This window comes from Cololabis saira, chromosome 9 (assembly GCF_033807715.1).
Source record: "Cololabis saira isolate AMF1-May2022 chromosome 9, fColSai1.1, whole genome shotgun sequence".
Lineage (NCBI taxonomy): Eukaryota > Metazoa > Chordata > Actinopteri > Beloniformes > Belonidae > Cololabis > Cololabis saira.
Genome location: NC_084595.1, coordinates 19649132 through 19669008, shown reverse-complemented (window position 1 = coordinate 19669008; position 19877 = coordinate 19649132). Strand labels below are relative to the sequence as shown.

General features: G+C 44.4%; 1 protein-coding gene across 2 annotated transcripts in view; it reads right to left on the bottom strand.

Annotated features, from left to right (window-relative positions):
• The window catches only part of LOC133451550 (protein unc-13 homolog B-like), a 76545-nt gene that overhangs the window by 27686 nt on the left and 28982 nt on the right, over nt 1-19877 (bottom strand). Inside the window, exons 10-19 of one of the 2 annotated variants that reach the window (XM_061730691.1) lie at nt 11609-11677; nt 11142-11231; nt 10908-11048; nt 7851-8095; nt 6860-6945; nt 6683-6718; nt 6409-6450; nt 4653-4779; nt 3189-3285; nt 1215-1358 (exon numbers count right to left, since the gene is read on the bottom strand). In XM_061730691.1, the coding sequence (XP_061586675.1) occupies nt 1215-1358; nt 3189-3285; nt 4653-4779; nt 6409-6450; nt 6683-6718; nt 6860-6945; nt 7851-8095; nt 10908-11048; nt 11142-11231; nt 11609-11677 (1077 nt within the window). The remainder of the gene's footprint in view (nt 1-1214; nt 1359-3188; nt 3286-4652; nt 4780-6408; nt 6451-6682; nt 6719-6859; nt 6946-7850; nt 8096-10907; nt 11049-11141; nt 11232-11608; nt 11678-19877) is intronic. The other variant, XM_061730692.1, reaches the window with a different exon arrangement.

Genomic DNA, 19877 nt, shown 5'->3' with positions numbered 1-19877 from the left:
GGCCCAAACATATTGTGAGGGTCTGCTGGGAACGTGTGGAGGAGTCCTCTGTCAGAAAGAGCTTGGACTCCCATTTCCGGCAGAGCTTCCCCCACGTCCCGGGGGAGGCGGGGGACACTCAGTCTGAGTGGACACGAAGGGGGGACAGGAGGGTGTGCTCCATTACAGGGGGACCCCCCCCCCCGTAAGGTCTATTCAGGGGTCCTGGAGAAGAAAGTCCAACGGATAGTCGACTCTCAGACTCAAGAGGAGCAATGTGGTTTTCGTTCTGGCTGTGGAGCGGTGGACCGGCTCTACACTGCCTTATATATTATAAAAGTCCTTGAGGTGGAGAAGTTCCTGTACAGGTTCTGGTCTCAGGACCTGGTCCACATTTCCAGTTTTAAGTCAAGATTTGTTTCCAGTGAGGGTGGGACTTCACCAAGACTGCACTGATGCTGTTTATTACTTTTGTGGACAGAATTTCGCGGTGCAGCCGACGAGCGTAGGGGGTCTGGTTCGGTGACCTCAGAATTGAGGTTCCTCTGGAGTCTGGAGATGAGAAGCTCAGTCATCCAGGAGGAGCTCAGACTGGACCTGCTGAGAAGAACCAGACGAGGTGGCTCAGGCATCCTGTTGGGATGCCCCATGGACGGCTCCCTGGTGAGGCTTCCTGGGCACGACCCGAGGGCAGAGACCCAGGGGAGGACCCAGGACAAGCTGGAACAGCTTCATCTCAGTTTAACTGGAAATGCTTTGGCATCCACACAGGTGAGCTGGGCGAGGCGGCCCGACCAGACCTGGAAGCTGATCAACTGAAGGTCACAGCAGATTTCCAAACCTGAAGATTCTTGAAATGATTTGCTGCGGCTCTGCAAACCTTTGCAGCAGGATCTCCTGATTCAAATATCGTTTCAGTGGTGACATCAGACATGACCACTTCATCTAGGGACATTTGCCAACTCTTAGCTAAGTGTCGTCTTTAGACCTTTCCAGACCAACCCACAACGGTCACGGTGGTCTGCTAGTAAAATCACAACACAACTAAACCTGTTCTGATTAAAATATAAATGATTGTCTCAGAATCAGATAAACTTGGTGACCTAGCAACAGTCTCTATGAAGAGAGATATTTTCTATTTGCTAATTAGATGTATAAGAGAAACAGAATATGCTTATATTTCCTAACAAATATAAAGTTAAAGATGTGAATGCTTTCCACGTTTCTAAACTCACCTTGGCAAAGCGTCTGTGGTAGTGGGCCACCACCGCGGGGTCGGGACAGTCCAGTTTCTTGATGATCTCAAAGCTCTGGTTGAGCTGAGTGAAGATGTCCACCACCGAGCAGGAGAACAGAGCGTGCTCCGACGTCTGCTGGAACTGCGAATGGAAGAGGACAGCTCGGTAAATGTTTCCATGTTCACCTCGGACGTGCGCTGTTCTCCTCGGCGTTCATCTGAAAACGGCCGGCGGGTTTCAGTGGCGTGTTTTTAGCATCATCTGCTTCTGGCAAGGAACTTTAGGAATATGTGTCTTTATATCGGTAATCAGGAAACCCTGTAAGAGCTGAGTATTTTCTTCTGCACGCACAGTATATCCTTCCCTTGTTTACCTTCAGTGGTGGCCGGAGGGCAGAACTCCTCTAACTTATGGGATTCAACATGACGCCCAATAAAGATCCATGCTATCAAAGAACCATAAAGTCTTCATTGATCCCCTTTGTATTTGACAGATGTATCCACAGATCAACAGAGACGTGAACAAATATATATAATAAATATCAGGACATAAAAAAAATCATTAGGTTCTTATTGAGTCTTAAAATGAACTAATGACACATTTTACTACTACATTATTTACCAAACACAAGGAAGGAACAGTGTGTGTGAACTCCAAGATTCAAGAGTTTATTGATCAAACTTTATCAGGAATCATATTTTATTTTGTTATTTTAGTTTGTGCCATCATTGTGGATGAATTTTGTTGCATTTTTCAGTTCATTGCAGTTTCTCTTTAAATATCTGCAGCTTGAGACGAAGTTCAAATGCGTTTTCAGTGTGTACTTGTTCATTCATTTCTGACACGTATGACTCGGGAGACTTCAGAGGCTTTGGGTTCTTGAAGACAGTACAGCTCAGATGGCAACTAACGCGTTTTCAAGAATTTCTAGAATTTAAAAGAACATAAAATAAGAACCTTGAACATCATTGCTACTCATAGCGAACCAAGGCTACGTTGAATTTATTAATTAGCTCTGTCTTGCAGTGACCGCAGAAAGTAAATAAGGAGAAAATATACTGCAAATGCAGAGTGAAACAGTCCATATAAAGATAAATACATCCATCCTGCAGATTTTAGCATTAGATGCAAGCAAAAGTTAAGTCTGCAGGTACAACCTCTCACGGTTCTTTAGATTACAGAAATAAACAGTAATTCCTTGCGTAATATTACAGATTTCCCTTCACCTCTCCAACACCTATAAGCTTGGAGTCCACGATGTCCTTGGAGGTGTATTCTAGTATTGGTTTGTATCCCCCCTTAAGTCACCTTGGCGTTGTCATGGCAACAACAAGGTTAGAGCCTCAGTGTGATTCCTGTCCTCCTACAGTCATGTTTATTTAAAAAAGCAAACCTTGAGTTTTTTTTTTTTTGCTGTTTTGGCTCTGTAAGATCTTGTTTACACCTACCGGCATTTAGGATGATCTCATAAGCAGCTAATATCTCTGAGTGCCTGGAAATGTCTCCACATGCATCCTGTGATCAGACGCCAACAAACTACCACGACATCATTTTTATTCCAGCTGTTATTACCTTAATTAAGCTGTTGCTCCCCTGAAGGAAAATTCACCGATTCTACTTACTGTATATTTCATTACGATATAAAAAGCATCACTGCTGCAAACACAGGTAAGTCATGTCTTTGATAAGGTGATTACAACAACTTGTCAAATATCACAGCAACAATAAAAGATGTTTAAGGTGCAGCCAGTAACGATGGAGGGGACAGATCTGGGAGACTTGGTGAGATACACGTGTGAGCCAAATTTCAAGCATGAAAGAGAGACATTTTGCTCGTTAAAAGATCCTTCGCATAAACCTGGACCTGCAAGTTAATCAGACTGTCTCAGTGTGTTTATCCGCAGAGCAGATTAGAAGTTTTCTCCTCCATTAGTTTACTCTCTTTCCCACTTTCCTGTTTCGTTGACTCACCCCTTCCCTCTTGTCTCTCTCCAGGGCGCCGTTCATGAACTCCATGGAAACCTCCTCGTTCTCAGCCAGCCAGGCGAGGACAAACTGCAGGAACCATCTGCAACGATGACGAGACAAAACACACTTTCCAAACTTGTCCTGAGTGGCGGATCAACACGAGAGAATCTGCATTAAACGGCCTGCTTGAATGGAGATCAGGGACGGTGGAGAGGAGGCACCAGTTATAAACATGTTAGTAGAAGAAATATTGAATTTATGAGTTTGTGCACTAGCAGATTTCATAAAATGTCTTTATATTTTTGTCCGTGAATTCTCCAGTTTGGTTATTGTTATTTGTTCAGTCTTTTTCATCAGCTTGTTTTTTATCTCAGTCTGAAGTTAAACTGCATTAATAAAAAGCCTTTTTTACTTTGCAGTTCCTCATTCACACACATTCGTGCAGCATGTCTTATTCTGTTGGTTCCACACATGTCTTTTGTACCATGCACGCTCCGTGCACGTTCAGCCACATGGCTGGGGACCAACAACCAGAAAGGTGGACGACTTCTCGTGCTCGTCCTCGCCTGCGACGTAGCGCTTCTGCTTTCAAACCCTGTTTTCCTGTTGATCCACCTGTGGTTCAACCTGCAGCCTAAGGTTAGCGGGTCCCGATTTCTGAGTCCTCAGAAACCTGAACAGGAACCGCCAGCCGCCTCTGTGCCAGCTGAAAGGCGGGGACTCCGTCGCAGGACTTCCTATAGATGACCAACCACACGCGCTCACTCCTGCGGATCATTTACAATCACCCTGATGGACCACAGGAGGAAACTGGAGAACCCAGAACTCACGAGCGAAGGGAGACTCCATATTCCCCATTTGCGTATCCAAACCAGGCCAGTAAAGGATGAGAGCGAGCGGGTAGACACTGAGAGACGATGCTAAAGGTACGTGGAGTCAATCTCAAACCGGATCCCCCAAACCTGTCCTGAACATAGCTAATAAAGAAGATCCGTGAAATATGTCAGAGGGATGCTGGAGAGTAAAACCCGCCGATCGTGACACCACCACCGGACCCGTGCAGTTCAGCTTGGCTGCACAACAAAGGGAGGCCTGGATTTTCACTGCTAAAAATCCCTCAAGTAGGTGACAAAACCCAAACTAAACCTTGTTTTTTGACTTTTAAAATCAATGTCTGTGTGTGGAAGCCTCATCTTTATAAGTGGCTATGACTGGGTGGCGGTTTCATTTCACAACAACATGCAACATGTTTTGAATATTTCCACCATCCAAACCCAAACACGAAGGCTCTGAGTGTGCGGCTGGAGCTGAGGATGACGGTTGACGGATGAGGTTTCCACCCTGACTATGCAACACCGGGCAAAATGTCACGGAGAGGGAGACAAAAGATCAATACAGAAGAGCTCCTGCCTGTCTGGAGGAGAAGGGAGGCAGGACATAATGGGAGACAGGAACAGAGTTTCTTACGTGGCGTATTCAGGCACGGCGTCTGCAAAGGAGGGCAGCTCGTCCACGTACTCGTTGTAGAGCCACTTGACCTTGAAGTGCAGGTTCATGTAATCAGCCGTCTTACAGAGTTTATTCTTCTCGTGCTCTGAAAAAAACGAAAGAGAAAAGCAGCAGCACACGAGCCGGAAAGTTAAAAATCCTCCTCAAAGAAGATCTGAAGTATTATCACACTAATGCAGGTTCACGTTTGTTTGTCTGCACTGATGACGTGACAGAGCCGGCTTTAACAACGTCTGTATCATCTGTACGTCATGTCAATGGAGGCATCCTCCCAAAGACAAGTCAGCTGCTTCATTCACGTTTTAAGAGTAACTCTATTTCGGTTCATTTCCACTAATAATTTTACACGTTTTTGTTTAGTGTTTCATCACGTTCTGGGTCTCAGGGGTGGAGTCCTCCCATCTGTCACAGGACAGGTTGAAGCACTCCAGGAAGTAGGAAATCTGCAGCTCCTCAAGTGGCCACTAGGGGCTCCAACCCTGAGCTCGTCTCCATCGACCTCCCCGTTCAAATGTCCAACTTTACAGCAGAAATAAACATTAAAGGAGCTTGAGGCCGGATTGTGGTAAGATTTATGAAAAAAATCCGTATACATTTTAAGTTTTCCAGTAATAATGTCAGATGAAGCGTTCCAAACCCAAAAGAATGAGCCCTCTAGTGTATCTCTCCTTTGCCTTGAACAGGCTGTGTGCTGCAAAATGTGCTGCAATTCGGTCCCGAATTTCCCGCGCTGGGCTGTGGATGTGACGTCACATGACGCTGCATGTGCGTTCTCCCCGTTCTCCCGTGCTGGCTTCACTGTTGGCTGCAGTACCCCCAACGGCCGTCGTGGTGAAGGGTGGCGCTAGAGAGTCTCATTTCTTAAAAGGAACCTCAAGCTCCTTTAATAGTCTGCTTGAAAACAGTTTTGTTCTCCTCAGCTCGATTTCACATCCACGACAAATGTATGTGGGAGACATTTTTTGTACCAAATCAGGTGAAATTTAGGGAAAGCAACAGTTTTAGTTACAACAGGATTTGTGGTATTGTGACTGGCGGCTGGCACAGCCGGTGGCGAGCTGTCGTCACTGTAGCCACTTAATGCTTCGCACTTGAGAAACCAAGAGCCATGCAGCTCCATGGGTCGGCTAAAGGGGCCGGAACCTATGGCGGATCACTTCAGCATCCTTCCAGGTCATAGTGGAACCATGGTGGATGATTCCAGGATATTTCCAAGTGGACGTCTACTGGCACCTGCAGCTATAACATACATGTAGCATGCAGGTCACGTGACCGCAGGTCCCATCCTGCCAGTCCTCAGTTCAGCTCTACCAACACTTATGTTGGTTACTGTTTCTGTAGCGACACTTGGGATGAGGATATTTGGACAGATTTGATCAGATTTGAATGTAAAGTAATAATTATTAGCATCCTATGTTTCGCATCAGCAACGTCAGATGAGCTACGCTTTCAAGACGGTTTCCCTGGTCTGTTCTTTCTGCCCATTTACAACAAGGCACAAGGCAAAGAGGCCTCAGAAGCCCTATTCAGAGAACCTGTGTACATATACACACACACATATATATATATATATATATATATATATATATATATATATATATATATATATATATATATATATATATATTTAGTTATACATACATATGTATGTAATGTATAGTATAGTAAAATAAACATACACACCCATGACACATAAACACACACACAGTCTTACCAGCATAGAAATCAACTCTGCGGATGCGAAATGTGGCTGGAGCTGAGATGGTGACAGAGTTCAGACATGATGGAAGAGAAGGTTTCATACAGAAAGACGGTTTTAGAAATGATAAAAACAAAGATGTGATAGAAACACTTGGAGAGCTGGAAGTACCGAAGACTGAGAATGCTAAGATCCAGCATCAACAAGACTATCCAACAACAACTATCCAACTACTGATCCTTCTGACTACGCTGTCAACCTCTACGTTTGGTCGTCTGTGCACCCTCACCGTTCTTCAGGCGGTAATGCTCAATTTTGTCCAAAACTGGAGGAGATGACGGCAAAGAGAAGAAAAGACGAAAGAGGGTTGATGGGGCGCGGAGAAGACAGTTTCAATGAGGACGAGAAGACGGCAAAGCCGAAATGACGCGTAGACCAGCACCCACGGCTCACGCAGGAGACTCACCCTCCAGAGCGTACTTCATGTCCTGAGCAAAGAGCGACCACATGACCTCCGCGCTGACTTTACCTACGTCCAGTTCCTGAGGGAACCTGGGAGAGAGCGAGACGTCAGGCAGGAAAAACAATAATATGTCATTAACTTCAAGCATTTACAGCAGCTACGCAACTAAAGAAACAGAAATATGGATAAATGACAGGATTTTCTTTCTGCTACATCCAATAAAAAATGTTTCTCCTCAGTTAGCCGTTTGGATTCAAAGTAAATTCAACATTACGTCAGTAATCAATCCCAAACCACTCCGAGTTGCAATACCACTTCTAGCCACATGAGGGCAGAAAATCAGGACGTGTAGGAGTTTGGTGATCTCCATGTATATTAAACACCGAACTTTACAGCAAAAATAGGTAGGCTCAGGTACTCGCGGGTGGGCGGTTCCAGGCTAACTGAATGGCCGCCGGTCCCAGTGGAGATCTGCTAGTCCTCCTTTCAGGTCTGCCATTGACTCATTTTCTTTATTAATACGGTAGCAATAACAGGAATTAGGATGTTTGGACGGACTGCAGTTGGCATCACAGGTTTGCATAAGTGGAGCTGACCAAGCTAAAACAGCTAACCTACGGTGACTGAGCTAAAGGCCGCGTGTCCCGGCCTTCTCGTTTGTCCCTTCTTAATTAACTGGGCTTGTGCGGACTCAGTTCCTGTTAATGTTGTGCTCTGCAGTGAGGCGGAAAAAGAGGCTTTCCACTTTCAGAAGATCAGTGGGTGACATCACAGAGTTGTGTTGTCCACTTCTTTTTATACAGTCTGTGTAAAACACAACAAAACGGGCCTTTAGTGCTCTGTCGTAACTCATCAACACAGCAGATCTTTTTCCCCCTCGCGTGGTCAGAAGTGGTTCTGCAGCAGCGAGCGGCTTTCGAACACAGAGTAACTGAAACCAAACACGTAACGGAAGTGAAAAACGGTAAATGCTACAGCAGAAGTCAGCACTGACTGGTTGATGATGGCCGTGTACGAGTTCTTGTCTTCTTCTATGATCGACACAATGAGGGTGATGAGTTTGGGCCAAAAGTCCAGGTTCTGGATGCTCGGGCCTTGCTCCTCAGGCTGGCTCTCCTCTTTATTCTCTTCTTCTTCTTCCTCCTCTTCCTCCTCTTCTTCCTCTTCATCTTCTTCTCCTGCTGTCTCGCCCTCTGCTTTTTCCTTCTTCTTTTTCTTTTTCTTCTTCTCTGGCGCAGGCTGCGAGAATGGAAGAGAAAATGAGATGTAGCTGTGAACGTGTTTAAGTTCAGTAAAACCTCTAGAAGACGTTTCCTGTCCTGGACTGAGACAACATTAATATAAAAACATACCCTGTTGAGCATCTCTGCGTCTATTCTTCAGATAATCTCAATCTTACTCAGATTGTTGTTTTATTACGACTGTAGTTGTATTAATTGACAGTTGTAGGGATGGTTGATTATTGGTATGGTTTGTACAGCAGTTCGATCAGCGGGAGTTGACCCCAAATAAGAGCCAACTTATTTTACCTCAAAAGACAAAGGGGACATATTTTTAACAACTTCCAAAACATGTAACCAGTGATTTAGGATGAAAGATGTTCTAAAAGAGGTGGATATAACTCACCTCTTTATTTGTAATTTTAGGGTTTCTTCAACTTCATATTATTCTTATTTATTTATTTTTTTTTAATTCCTGAAATCTGTTGAATTTCCAATCTGTAACTAACTTCAACTGGACAGAATCAGCTGCTCACTTCTCACTTTCTCCGTCTTTGGTAGTACAGCTTGTTGTTTGGAGTTGTAATGACAGATTTGAACACATTACGTGAGGCGGACAATCGTGCTGTGTCACGACACGATGTGAGAAGATGCTCTTTCTCGTTGAAAGTGCTTCTCTTGGAGAGGGCGCTGACTTCCAAAACCAACAAAGAATAGAAACCTGCTTTCATCCCCAATCGTTGCACAGTTTATCGCGAGATGCGACTGCGTCAGGAATCCAAAGTCACTTTGGGCGTTTTTTGACGATAGAAGGGTCGGGAAACCGCAAGAACTAAACAAAACCTCCTCGAAGGGGTCAAATATTCCTTTAAATGTAATCGAAACATCTAAATTTAATATGCTTTTTTAACACTTAAACATGTTCCAAATGCTTGTAAAAACGACATGCTCCCACTGACACAGATTATAAAGAACAAAATAAACAACCATAGCTATGCAGATGACTCCAGATATATATTACAGTGTCACCAGGGGACCGGCTCTTCGTAAATGCATTGAGGAGATTTAAAAAAACAACTTCCTCCAGCAAAAAAATAAAAAGAACTGAGGTAATTGTCTTTGGAGCCGAAGATAGACAATTACAGGTCACCACAGAGCTTCAATCTATACACCTAAAAACCACCAACCAGGCCAGAAATCTGGGTGTAGTGATGGACTCAGACCTAAATCTGGAAAAACACCTTAAGAATATATCAAGGTTCAAAGATCTGATGTCTCAGCAGGACCTGGAGAAACTAGTCCAGCATTCATCTTTAGTAGCTTGATTATTGTAACAGCATCTTTACAGTCCACCTTAAAAGTTAGACAACTGCAGCTCATCCAGAACTCTGCTGCTCGAGTCCTCACTAAGACCAGAAAAGTTGACCACATTAGTCCAGCTCTGAGGTCTTTACTCTGCCTGTCTGTCCATCAGAGGATAGACTTTAAAGTTCTGATGCTGGTCCAGGATCAGAACACATCAGGGACCTCCTGACCCAGTATGCACCTTCCAGACCCCTCAGGTCATCTGGATAAAGCTCCAAATTTGCACTTGAGCTTAGAGTTTAGATCACATTTTAACTACTTATTTCATTTGATTTTCATCTATTGTTCCTATTTCTTTCTTTTGTAAATGTTATCTATGTGATGTTTTCTTATGGAGCTAGAACAGTCTCATAATTGACAAATGCACAGGACAAGTTTTACAAATGCACAGACCATCATAAGAGCGCACCCCACGTGGGGGACGCAGAGCAGTGGATAAAACACGATTTACTCGTAAACCAATCAGATTAAAGGGGCGGATACACCTGCTGTTTGAGCTGCGTTAGCGCAGTTCGCTTAGAAAAGTGATTAATATTTCGAGTTGGTGGAGTAAAGATAAATAAACAGCAACAGGAGATAAAAGATAAATAAACAGGATGGAGAGGAGATCACTGTTCTGATTTTCTTGTGATCCCGGTAAAGAAAACAGCACGATCGGAGATGGTTTGTCAGAGAGCTCTTAGTCCTGCCGACAAAACCAACACGTGGGGTGCGCTCTTATGATTGGCTGGAACAAAGGAAGACATCTGATTGGTTGCAGATCCTTCCGTGTTAAAAAAAAAGTATTTGTGGATCGAGTCACGTCAGCAGAGTCTCAAAACTCACACACAAATCCAGCGCAGCTCACAGACAAAAAAAATTTTGTTAATCAGGTTATATTTGTGTGTGCATCAAAAATACATTTGTGTATCTTGTCCTACGCACGTGTGAATTGTTCTGTGCACGTGTAAAACGGTGTGTGTATTTGCAAATCCGTCTGTGCATTTGTAAAACTTGTCCTGTGCATTTGTCAATTATGAGACTGTTCTAGCTCCATATTTTCTTGTCTCTGTAAAGCACTTTGAGTCTCCTTGTTGGATTGTGCTACAGGAATGAATGAGCCTCGGCTGGCCTGAAAGCACGTGGCGCCGTCCTGCATCACTGCTCCTTTAATGTGACACACGGAGACCAGAATTTCAGCTTTAAAAACACACGAGTGAAGCTCACAACTCTAGCTGAGGTTCAGAAGCATCGGGCCACTTTCGTGATGCGGCGTCCGACCTCGGCGCCACGGACGACCGAAACCCACAAAACCAAAGAAAGACGAGGTGACACAGTTTAGGGATTCCACTATTTACGCACTAGCCTCAGTCCTCCAAACGTCACCTGTGCTGTTTCATTCAAAGTTTTAGGGAAAATAAACGCCTATCTGCGATTTAGCATCATATTTCCCTTCATGCGCTAATCTAACATGCGCAGAGACTCACTGGTTGGACGGCGGGCTGGAACTGCCGGTTGAAGAGCTCCTGACAGTTGTTGAAGATGTACTCGTAGGTGGAGTTCAGGCACGCCTTGACGCAGTCCCGCACCACGTTGGCCGCTCGGGGAGGGCTCGGCAGCTCCAACACCTGCGCGACAGCACACCGCGAAGGAGAGAGTCAGTTCCTCGGGTCTGGACTCGGAGTCAGACATCTGAACCAGACTTGGGTCAGTGGCTCTACCTTCATCCTGAAGAAGGTGATGCTGGTGAGGAGATCCACCGTTGACTTGAGGTCACCGAGACGAGGCTTGTTGCTGGCTGGGAAGTTATTCTGAACAAGAACACACACACATGCACATCAATTAACTTTCAGTTTTTGTTTCTGCTTTTCACAATCAAGGCTTAGATTTCACATTCAGGATTGAAGCTTAAAAGTTGTAGAACGTGCACTTTAATTTGAAACATTGAAAAGGCAACGAGGAAGCTAGAAGCCATCAGGATGTGATCCATGCATCCATTTAACTTTGGCTTCTCTATGAGGTCAGGTTACGGATGCAGCATCTCCAAAAAGCAGCGATCCCGAGGCCACTGAACCGGACTCATGTTTTGGGAGAATGGATGTTTGGGACTTATGTTACTTGGATGTCCTGAAACTTTATGGCGCCACGTGCTGAAGAAGAGAAAGAGCAGCAGAAAACAGGGACTCACCCGGTACATGGAGAGGTCGATGCGCAGCGAGTTGTGCAGCTGATCCAGGAGCTTCACGAAACGATCTCTCTGTTGAGAAGTCACAAGACAAAGCAAGAACAAAGTCTCTTAGATTTGTACATTTAAAGTAGAAGCAGGTTTTTATTCTCATGAACATCCAAAGCTGTGTTGGTGAAATCAGACCGGACTGCAATAAAAAGTTATTCAGTATTCAGCTTTTCTCCTGCCCTGATAAAAACTCACTTCTCAGGAGTGAAGACGTCTTCTTTTATGTCCTGTAGATGAACCGTTGTTCCTGTTTCTCATTTCCTTTCCTAAACCTGCAGCACTGGGCATTTTTGCTGCGATAATATGCAAATAAATGCAGTAATACACCAGCAGAACCTGAGCTGGAGACGAATAGCAAGCAATCACAGATGACCGAGGTGGAAGGTGAGAGTGTAGAGGTGTGATGGAGGACCTGCAGGTCCCAAAAATAGCGTGGTATCATTCTCATCCCTCCATCTCCTCAAAGCTGGTCAACGTTGGAACATTGCGATACTGACTGACTTTTCATTCGTACCCCGCGAGTACATCGTGGTGTGATGTAGGGGTCAGTGTCCTCCCCGGGACACTTGGACGTGTGATGGGGCTGGTTATAGATCCTCTGAAGAAAGTGAGTCTACCTGCTGAGCCCCATCTGCCCTGTTATCTGAGGTGCAACTCCAAGCAGTGGAGCAGTGGGAAGCCCAACCAGCAACCAGCTGCTCCTGCATCCTAAAAACTCTCCTGTTGGCACGGTTACTCACAGATGTTAAGAAACTCGAGCAGAATGCTTTGAGGCAGCACAGACACCAAACCGGCATTTTCCATGAACATACACAGAAAAATGTAAAAGGAAACATAATCCTACTGGTTGGTACACTCGGCACACTCTTGGTTGGCGAGTCCTGGACTCGTCCATCTGAACATCACAGATGAGTTAGGAGATTTATAACTCCTGAACTGGTTGTACGAGCACTCACACCTCAAACAAGACATAAAACCCCCTTCTGGTGTCTCGGCTGGCCGGTGGGAGCAGCGGTGCACTCTGGGATCTCCTGTGGATCTAGAGCTCCATCCTCTCCAGGTAACGCTATCTGGCCTCGTTTGATAACTTATTACAATAAACATATTTGTTATTCACCCGTTTGATTTAATTTTTGTGCTTCTTATGACTAGTCCAGATTCAACCTGTTTACCATGCTGATCCGTAGCTACCAACATGGCCGCCACGCCTCACAATGCAGCAGGGGATCCCAAGCCCGATACAAAATGAATGGCTGGATGGTTGATGGATGGATGTTGGATAAAAGGATGGATGGTTGATGGGTGGTGGAAAGATGGAGGGATGGATGGTTAAAGGATGGATGTTGGATGAATGGATGTGCTGGAAGGAAAATGGCTCGAGGAGTAAAAGAGAGCAGAAGAGAAGAAGCACAAGAGGTTTTGTGGGGGGAAGATTGATGGTTTAAAATGTAACATTCTTCCTGAATGTTAATTTTCAGGTTGGGTGGAGGGATAGAAAATGAGTGAATATAGTGTGATATGTTAGTAATATAGCAAGGACAAGATAGATGGATGGATGGATGGATGGATGGATGGATGGATGGATGGATGGATGGATGGATGGATGGATGGATGGATGGATGGATGGATGGATGGATGGATGGATGATGACTCCAGTCATCTGATTAGGTGCTTAGTTGTAAACAGTCGACCCAGACAGATGTATTGAGTCCAAACTTAAACAGATGCTTCCCTTTATTTTCTATCACCCCAGAGCCTTATCTGGGCCACCTTTAGCATTTATGGCTCCTTTACGGCACCGGTACCGAGTAGGGCTGTTCGATTTTGCCCAAAAATAAAATCTCGATTTTTTTCTCTCAAAATCCGATTTTCGATTACGATTACGATTATTTTGTGAATTGACAAAAGGCAAAGAAATGATTTCAAATATGCTGTTTTTTTATTGAACATTTGCCCCATTGGGCTTTAAGTGCAAACTTTGCTCTTATTAAACCAAAAATGAATGAATAAAGTGCAAAACTCTGTAAAATAAGTTGAAAAAAAGTTTTAAAAAAATATAATAAAATATAAAGTTTTATCTCTGAAAAAAAATCAGCAAATCAGCACTTGCAAACATACAGTAAGTTATATTTCCAATTAAATAAAACAAGACATTTTCTAATCAAACTAAACTGGGTCTTTGCATGCTAAATAATAATGCAACCCATGAAGGAGGTAGAGGTGTGTAATGTCAGTCATTACATTTGCTATTCACATTTGCAAGTTTTTTGCAAGGAACACGAGCCGGTCTACCGGTGGCATGTTACAACGCCCCCTCCTACACTAAAGAGCCTCTCCCATGGGGCACTTGTCACAGGTATTGAGAGGTATTTCCATCAATCATTAATATGTGTGCAGACAAGGTAAAAAAAAAAAAAAAAAAGTGAAAAATCGATTTTACGATTTTCACGTTTTAACATCGTTCTAATTACATAATCGCGATTACGATTTAAAATCGATTAATCGAACAGCCCTAGTAACGAGTCAAAAGTGTCATGTGGCCCAGATGTGTCTCAAAGTCACAGAATGGGTCAAATTTGGGTTCCCGCATGTGTTGTGTGAGCCAGATGTGGCCCGGATCTCCTAAGGTTGCTGTGACGCGGGGCACCCCAAGTGTCATGAGGGCCATGTGCGTAGCTGGTGAATATCAGCATGACCCGCTTGAGTCAATGCCATCAGTGAAGGCCAAATGTGGGCCAAAGAGAACGTGGATGTGGGCCACGTCTGGCCCAAACACCCTTTCCTATCTGGGGCACGTTAACGCTGAGATCTCCGTTATGGAAACAGGCTTTCTATTCCAGGGAACACACGCATCGCCAACGGTTTCCTCACTGGGAGCAATTTAGATGCCTTTATTGAACAACCAGCTCAAACGCCTGGGCTAAAGCCAGCAGAGGCATCCCCCGATGCTTATTTTTATCCGCTCGCCTTCATGTATTCTGGCTGGAAAAAAAAAGAGAAGGTATTTAACGTGGCATGAAAATAAGGCAACCTGCAGTTTGGAGGGAGAGTCCTCTGCAGGAGCGGGAGTCACGACGTGGCTGACAAACCGATGAAGAGAAAACGAGGGGGAAGAAGAAAGAGAGAGGGACTTCAGGACTCGATGACAAAACTGGCAAAAATTATGTGAAAACAAAAAAACTTTTAAAGGCGATGAGGAATACCGGACTGCACCATTTTGATTGTTTAATGGTAAAAGCTACTTTGGATGTCTCCCATCGTCTCCCACCAGCCCATTTGTGCATTGTTAGTAAACTGCAAAAGGTTCTTTGTATGCAAGTATGAACAATGTCCAGAAATAACTAGTGCTTACGGCCAATAAAAATACCAAACTCTTATCAACCTCCAGCAGGATTTCTATCTCCTGTTTTTGAGCAACTACTTCTCTGTCTCATGGCGGCAGGAACAACTCAGTCAGTGATTGTGTTTGAGAAAGCAGAGATCAGGAGAGCGTGAAATAGACCTGTGAGTCAGGAAGGTTACAGAAATAAAACAATGAGAAAGAAAAGGCGGCGAGAAATCCATCAATACTATAGTCTGACGGATGAGATATCTGATTGTGTTGTTGATCGTTGTGAAATCTCTCAGACAAATACCCTAGGTCAACTTTCTCTCTTATTTTCAGCATCCCATAGATTTCGCACAGATTTTAGTCATCACAATTTAATCTTTTTTGAACAACTCTGGCCCAGAAGTTCTGTGGTTTTGTTCAGATGCAAACTAGAAAACATAAGCTGACGTTCTTGACGTTTCCCTGGAAACCATTTCAAACGAGCCCTCCTCGTCCAGTCCTCTTGTGTTTGTACCGTCATGAGCTTTAACAGCGACCACGCTGACTGAGGCCTGCAGCAGGTTCTCCTGCGGTTCTTTTGAGCATTGCCCAGATGACCTTGGGTAACCTTGCTGTAACGTCCACTCTCCTGGGAACAATGAAAGCCGTCTTGGAGATTTCTCTCAGCAGAGAGATGAACAAGGTCTTTGTGAAGGCCTTCAAACAGTCCACCGTAGAGCGCAGGGTGAGCAAACAAATGCAAACACACAACACACACTTCTCATCTGACAAGCCGAATACAAGGACAATAACTTTTTCATTTTGACCTTTAAAAGATAAGACAGTGTGACATTTTCCTTCCCTCAGGCAGAACCGTCTTCATTTCATCCCAGAGTACACATCTGCTCATCATCTAATGCACAATACGTGTTATGATTATCATGAACTCAGTTCTCCACATGCTGAGTGGCAGGTTACTCTCTATTGTGGATCCAGCTTGAACCTCTGCTGCTCTGACACGCTGATTTACGTAAACCACCTGGTGGAAGCTGAGCTTCATTATCATCGGTTACAAACTGCTTTCAGCTGTCTATTATTGCCGTGATTAGTTGTGTCTCCAAGGCGACGGGGAAGCAGGAGTGCATGCATCTGACCGTCTCTAAGGAACGCGTGCACGTTTCAGCTCGGAGCGTCTCCCTGCAGACACAGAGGTTATGCTGGTTGGATGGCAGTCTGAGATGGTCTGCTCACGCTCTCGTTTCTCCTCCATCACCACTTTCTTGAGCTTCTTAAGCCTGGTTTATTCGTCGGCCTCAAAGCAATAGCGGCGGAACCCCATGCCACAAGCTACGCCGTACCCTGACATGGGAACTCCCGGAAGAGGAGAGTTTCCAAGAGCTTCTTGAGCCTAGATGGCGACGGCGACGGCCTTGCTCCTGTAGCGACCGGTGGCTTGATCCAAGCACCAGAAAACTCTGTGAGACAGTTTCATCGCTGTCGATGTGTGACATCTCACCATAAAGCGACAGGGGTCCGAAGAAACCTTGGGTGAATTTCGGGCGAGGAATGCTAATTATTTTCCTCTTTGATGTAAAGAATTAGGGTTGTTCCTCTGGATTTGACATGATCTCCGAGTACCAACAGACCCAGAAGAGGACTCGGAGTCATCCCTATAGTCCTGCTTCTATAGGCAGAGGTTGCCGGATCCCTCCCATGATGCACTGGGCTAGCCTTTCTAGGGTCTGGAGTGTGGAAATCAGGGAAATCCAGAGCAGCAATACGAATTATTTTATTTGGAACCAGCAAATAATCAGGATTATTGGCCAGGCCATCCCTGAATACCTTCCTCACTCCTCGTGATATTTGATGTCTCTGTCCTGTTGCCCCCATCACCACAGAAATAAACTGAACTTCATTACTGCTCCTCCTCTTGGGCCGAGGGGCTTTCACGTTCAAAGTCATGGGAGGACAAATGGTGGAAAACGACAGGGAGAATTATCAAGGCTCCACTTCAAAAGAGCAAATGTAAATTGTCTCATTTTCACACAAAATCATCTCCATGAGCTATTCATCTTCGAGCTTGTGAATTAGACCATGACCCGCTCGGCTACAGCATCTTTTGTAGAGGAGAGTTGTTGGGTTTTTGTGTGTTAACTCGGCTGCTAGTTTTTCAGACACTTCTGATAAAAGCAGCCATGACATTAGCAAAACAAGATATTCACTAAAGCTCTGCCTGCAGGCGGTTGACGACTCGGGCACTCTCAGGTGCCAAGGTGCTCGGCGGTTAAAGGCCGCTGCTAAAAAGAAGAGCGGCGTTCGCTCAGAGTGAATAATGCTTGTTCCCACCGGCAAGATTCCCGGGTTGCATCAGCAGCTTCACATGAAAAAACCTGAGAGTAGATGTGAGATGCATCTCTGCAGCTCCTCGCTGCCGTGCACACCCACACACACCTGTGCAATGCAACGAGCAAAAACATTACAACTCCTGGCCCACGTGATCCTAGAGACGGACCACAAAGGCTGGGAGACGGGATTGATATGAGGGGATATTACAGACAAAGGAGGACCGAGACAGAAAGGAGAATCTAACAATGGTGGGAGTAAGATATTACCGGTTTTAAAAGAAAAAGAAAGAAAAAGAAGCCATTATTGCCATGGCAACAGGTTGACTGAAATTGACTTGGTTCAGCATTTAAACAAAGAAAGCACTAAGGAGCTTGAAAAAAATGAAGGGGGAAGAAATGGGTCTGTTTTTCAAGGGCCGCCTGAGAAGACGCAGAGCACATCTAGAGAGGAAACCCGACCGACCGAATTAAAGGAGAAGGTGAAAAACGACCTCCCTTCTGGCTCTCTGTTGTTCTCTGACACCTTTCTTTCTCTTCTGTGGGCTTTCCCCTTTGGGGCTCACCCCCCGTGGATCATATGTGTCCACCGTACCCCATCCCAGCATCGCCCGTCACACCGACCAGCTCCTACTAACCCCTTGGCTGGCAGCTCCACCTCCAGAATCCCTACACCAATGTAGTCACTATCCCTTGACATGTCCAAACCGTCTCCATCTAGCCACTCTTTGTCTCCAAGACGTCCAATCCTGACTGTCCCTCCCATCTGCTGCTTATGTTGAACCCAACACGTGCACAGGCTTTCTCTACACTCATAAAGAACCACTCAACTAATATCGCTTCATTGATCAGCCTCAGAGTTGAAAATGATTTTGTCTTATTTAGTCGATTCATGTAAATGGAGCAGTGTTGGTCTGTGTCTCCTTGGCTGTTCTGTTAGAGCTTGTTGCTGCTTTTGTTACAGCTGATCACATTATCACAGAGGCTTTAACGTGTTATTAGTGTTAAAGGATTCTGCATTAGCTTATTTTGAGTCCTATTTCTCTCATAGATTTTTGTTTGTTGATGTGAATGAAGAGTTAAGGTGTTCCACAGGGCTCTGTATTTGGACCAATCTTGTTCACTCTGTAAATACTTCTTCCATTAGGTACTATTATATGGACCCGTTTATGTTGTATGTAATTTGTGTTCCTGACTACAGTGTGGGATTGCTGTTTGTCGTTTTTTGTTGTGTTTTCTGTTGTAACTTATGCTGCCCTCTTGGCCAGGTCGCTCTTGGAAAAGAGATTTTTAATCTCAATGAGTCTTACCTGGTTAAATAAAGGATAATAATAATAAACTATCATAAGGTGGGAAGTTATAAACTTTAACTGCAATGCAGCTGATATAAGCTATACCTGTCCATGAAGCCAGATGAGAAAATGTAAACTATCTGAACTACTGTATAATGTCTTAATTCCACTCAAATCAACCTTAATTTATATAGTAGAGTTTAAAACAACCAAGGTTGACCAAAGTCAAAAAAACAGCTGAATAAAAGGCATAAATAGAATAAGATGGGTACAAAATACAAGAATACAATTAAATAAAAAATAAGAGTAAAATAATAAAAAATTTAAATAAGTTTGAAATAAAATTTTGCCAGAAACCACTAAAACTAATCAAAAGCCAGGGAGAAAAAGTGTCTGGGACGGGGGAGGGGGAAACGGTGCGTGAATGTGCGTCTTTGTCAGTGAGAATGCGGTATGAAAGGGTCCTGCCATGGAGGATTTGGGCCTCCATCGGCAGGACAACAAAATTTAATAATTTATTAATATTATTATTATACAAAGATGGTTATTAATATTATTAGGGCCCGAGCACTTACAGTGCGAAGGCCCTATTGTATCTGTGGGAATTTTTATTTTTATTTTATTTTTTTCTTTATTCTTTATCCTTCTGACGAAAGGAGGGCCTTTTTTCCCCCCTAAACGTGCCCCAAAAGTCACCAGATTTTGCACACAAGCCAGGCCTGGAGAAAATTTTTATATTTAATGGTTTGCATTAATGGCCGTGGCCTAATGGCTCAACAGCGCCCCCTAGAAAACTTTGTGCCTCAAGCCCCACAATATGGTTTGACGTACATGCACGAAAATCGGTTCACACCTGTATCATGGCGCAACTTAAAGAAAAGTCTCTTGGTGCCATGGCCGAAACCGAACAGGAAGTCGGCCGTTTTGAATAAATTTTTTGACGAAATTTATGCCATTCCTTCGGCAGTTAATACGGCCCGAACCATAACGTGCACCCAGGTGTGTTATACATCAAAATGTGCGTCTCCATCCTGCGACAACGCGCCTTACTTTTCAGTCAAAAGCGTTACCGTGGCGACGCTAGACGCCAAAAAGTGCGCCCACCCTTCATCTGATTGGTTCAGACAGAAAAACCTTTGTGCCTCAAGCTCCACAATACGGTTTGACGTACATGCACGAAAAAAAAGTCTTTTTTAAAGCTGATTTAAGAACCTCAAGTGATTGTGCAGATTGAACGTGCAAGGGCAGGTTATTCACGAGTCTAAGGGCCGCCGCAA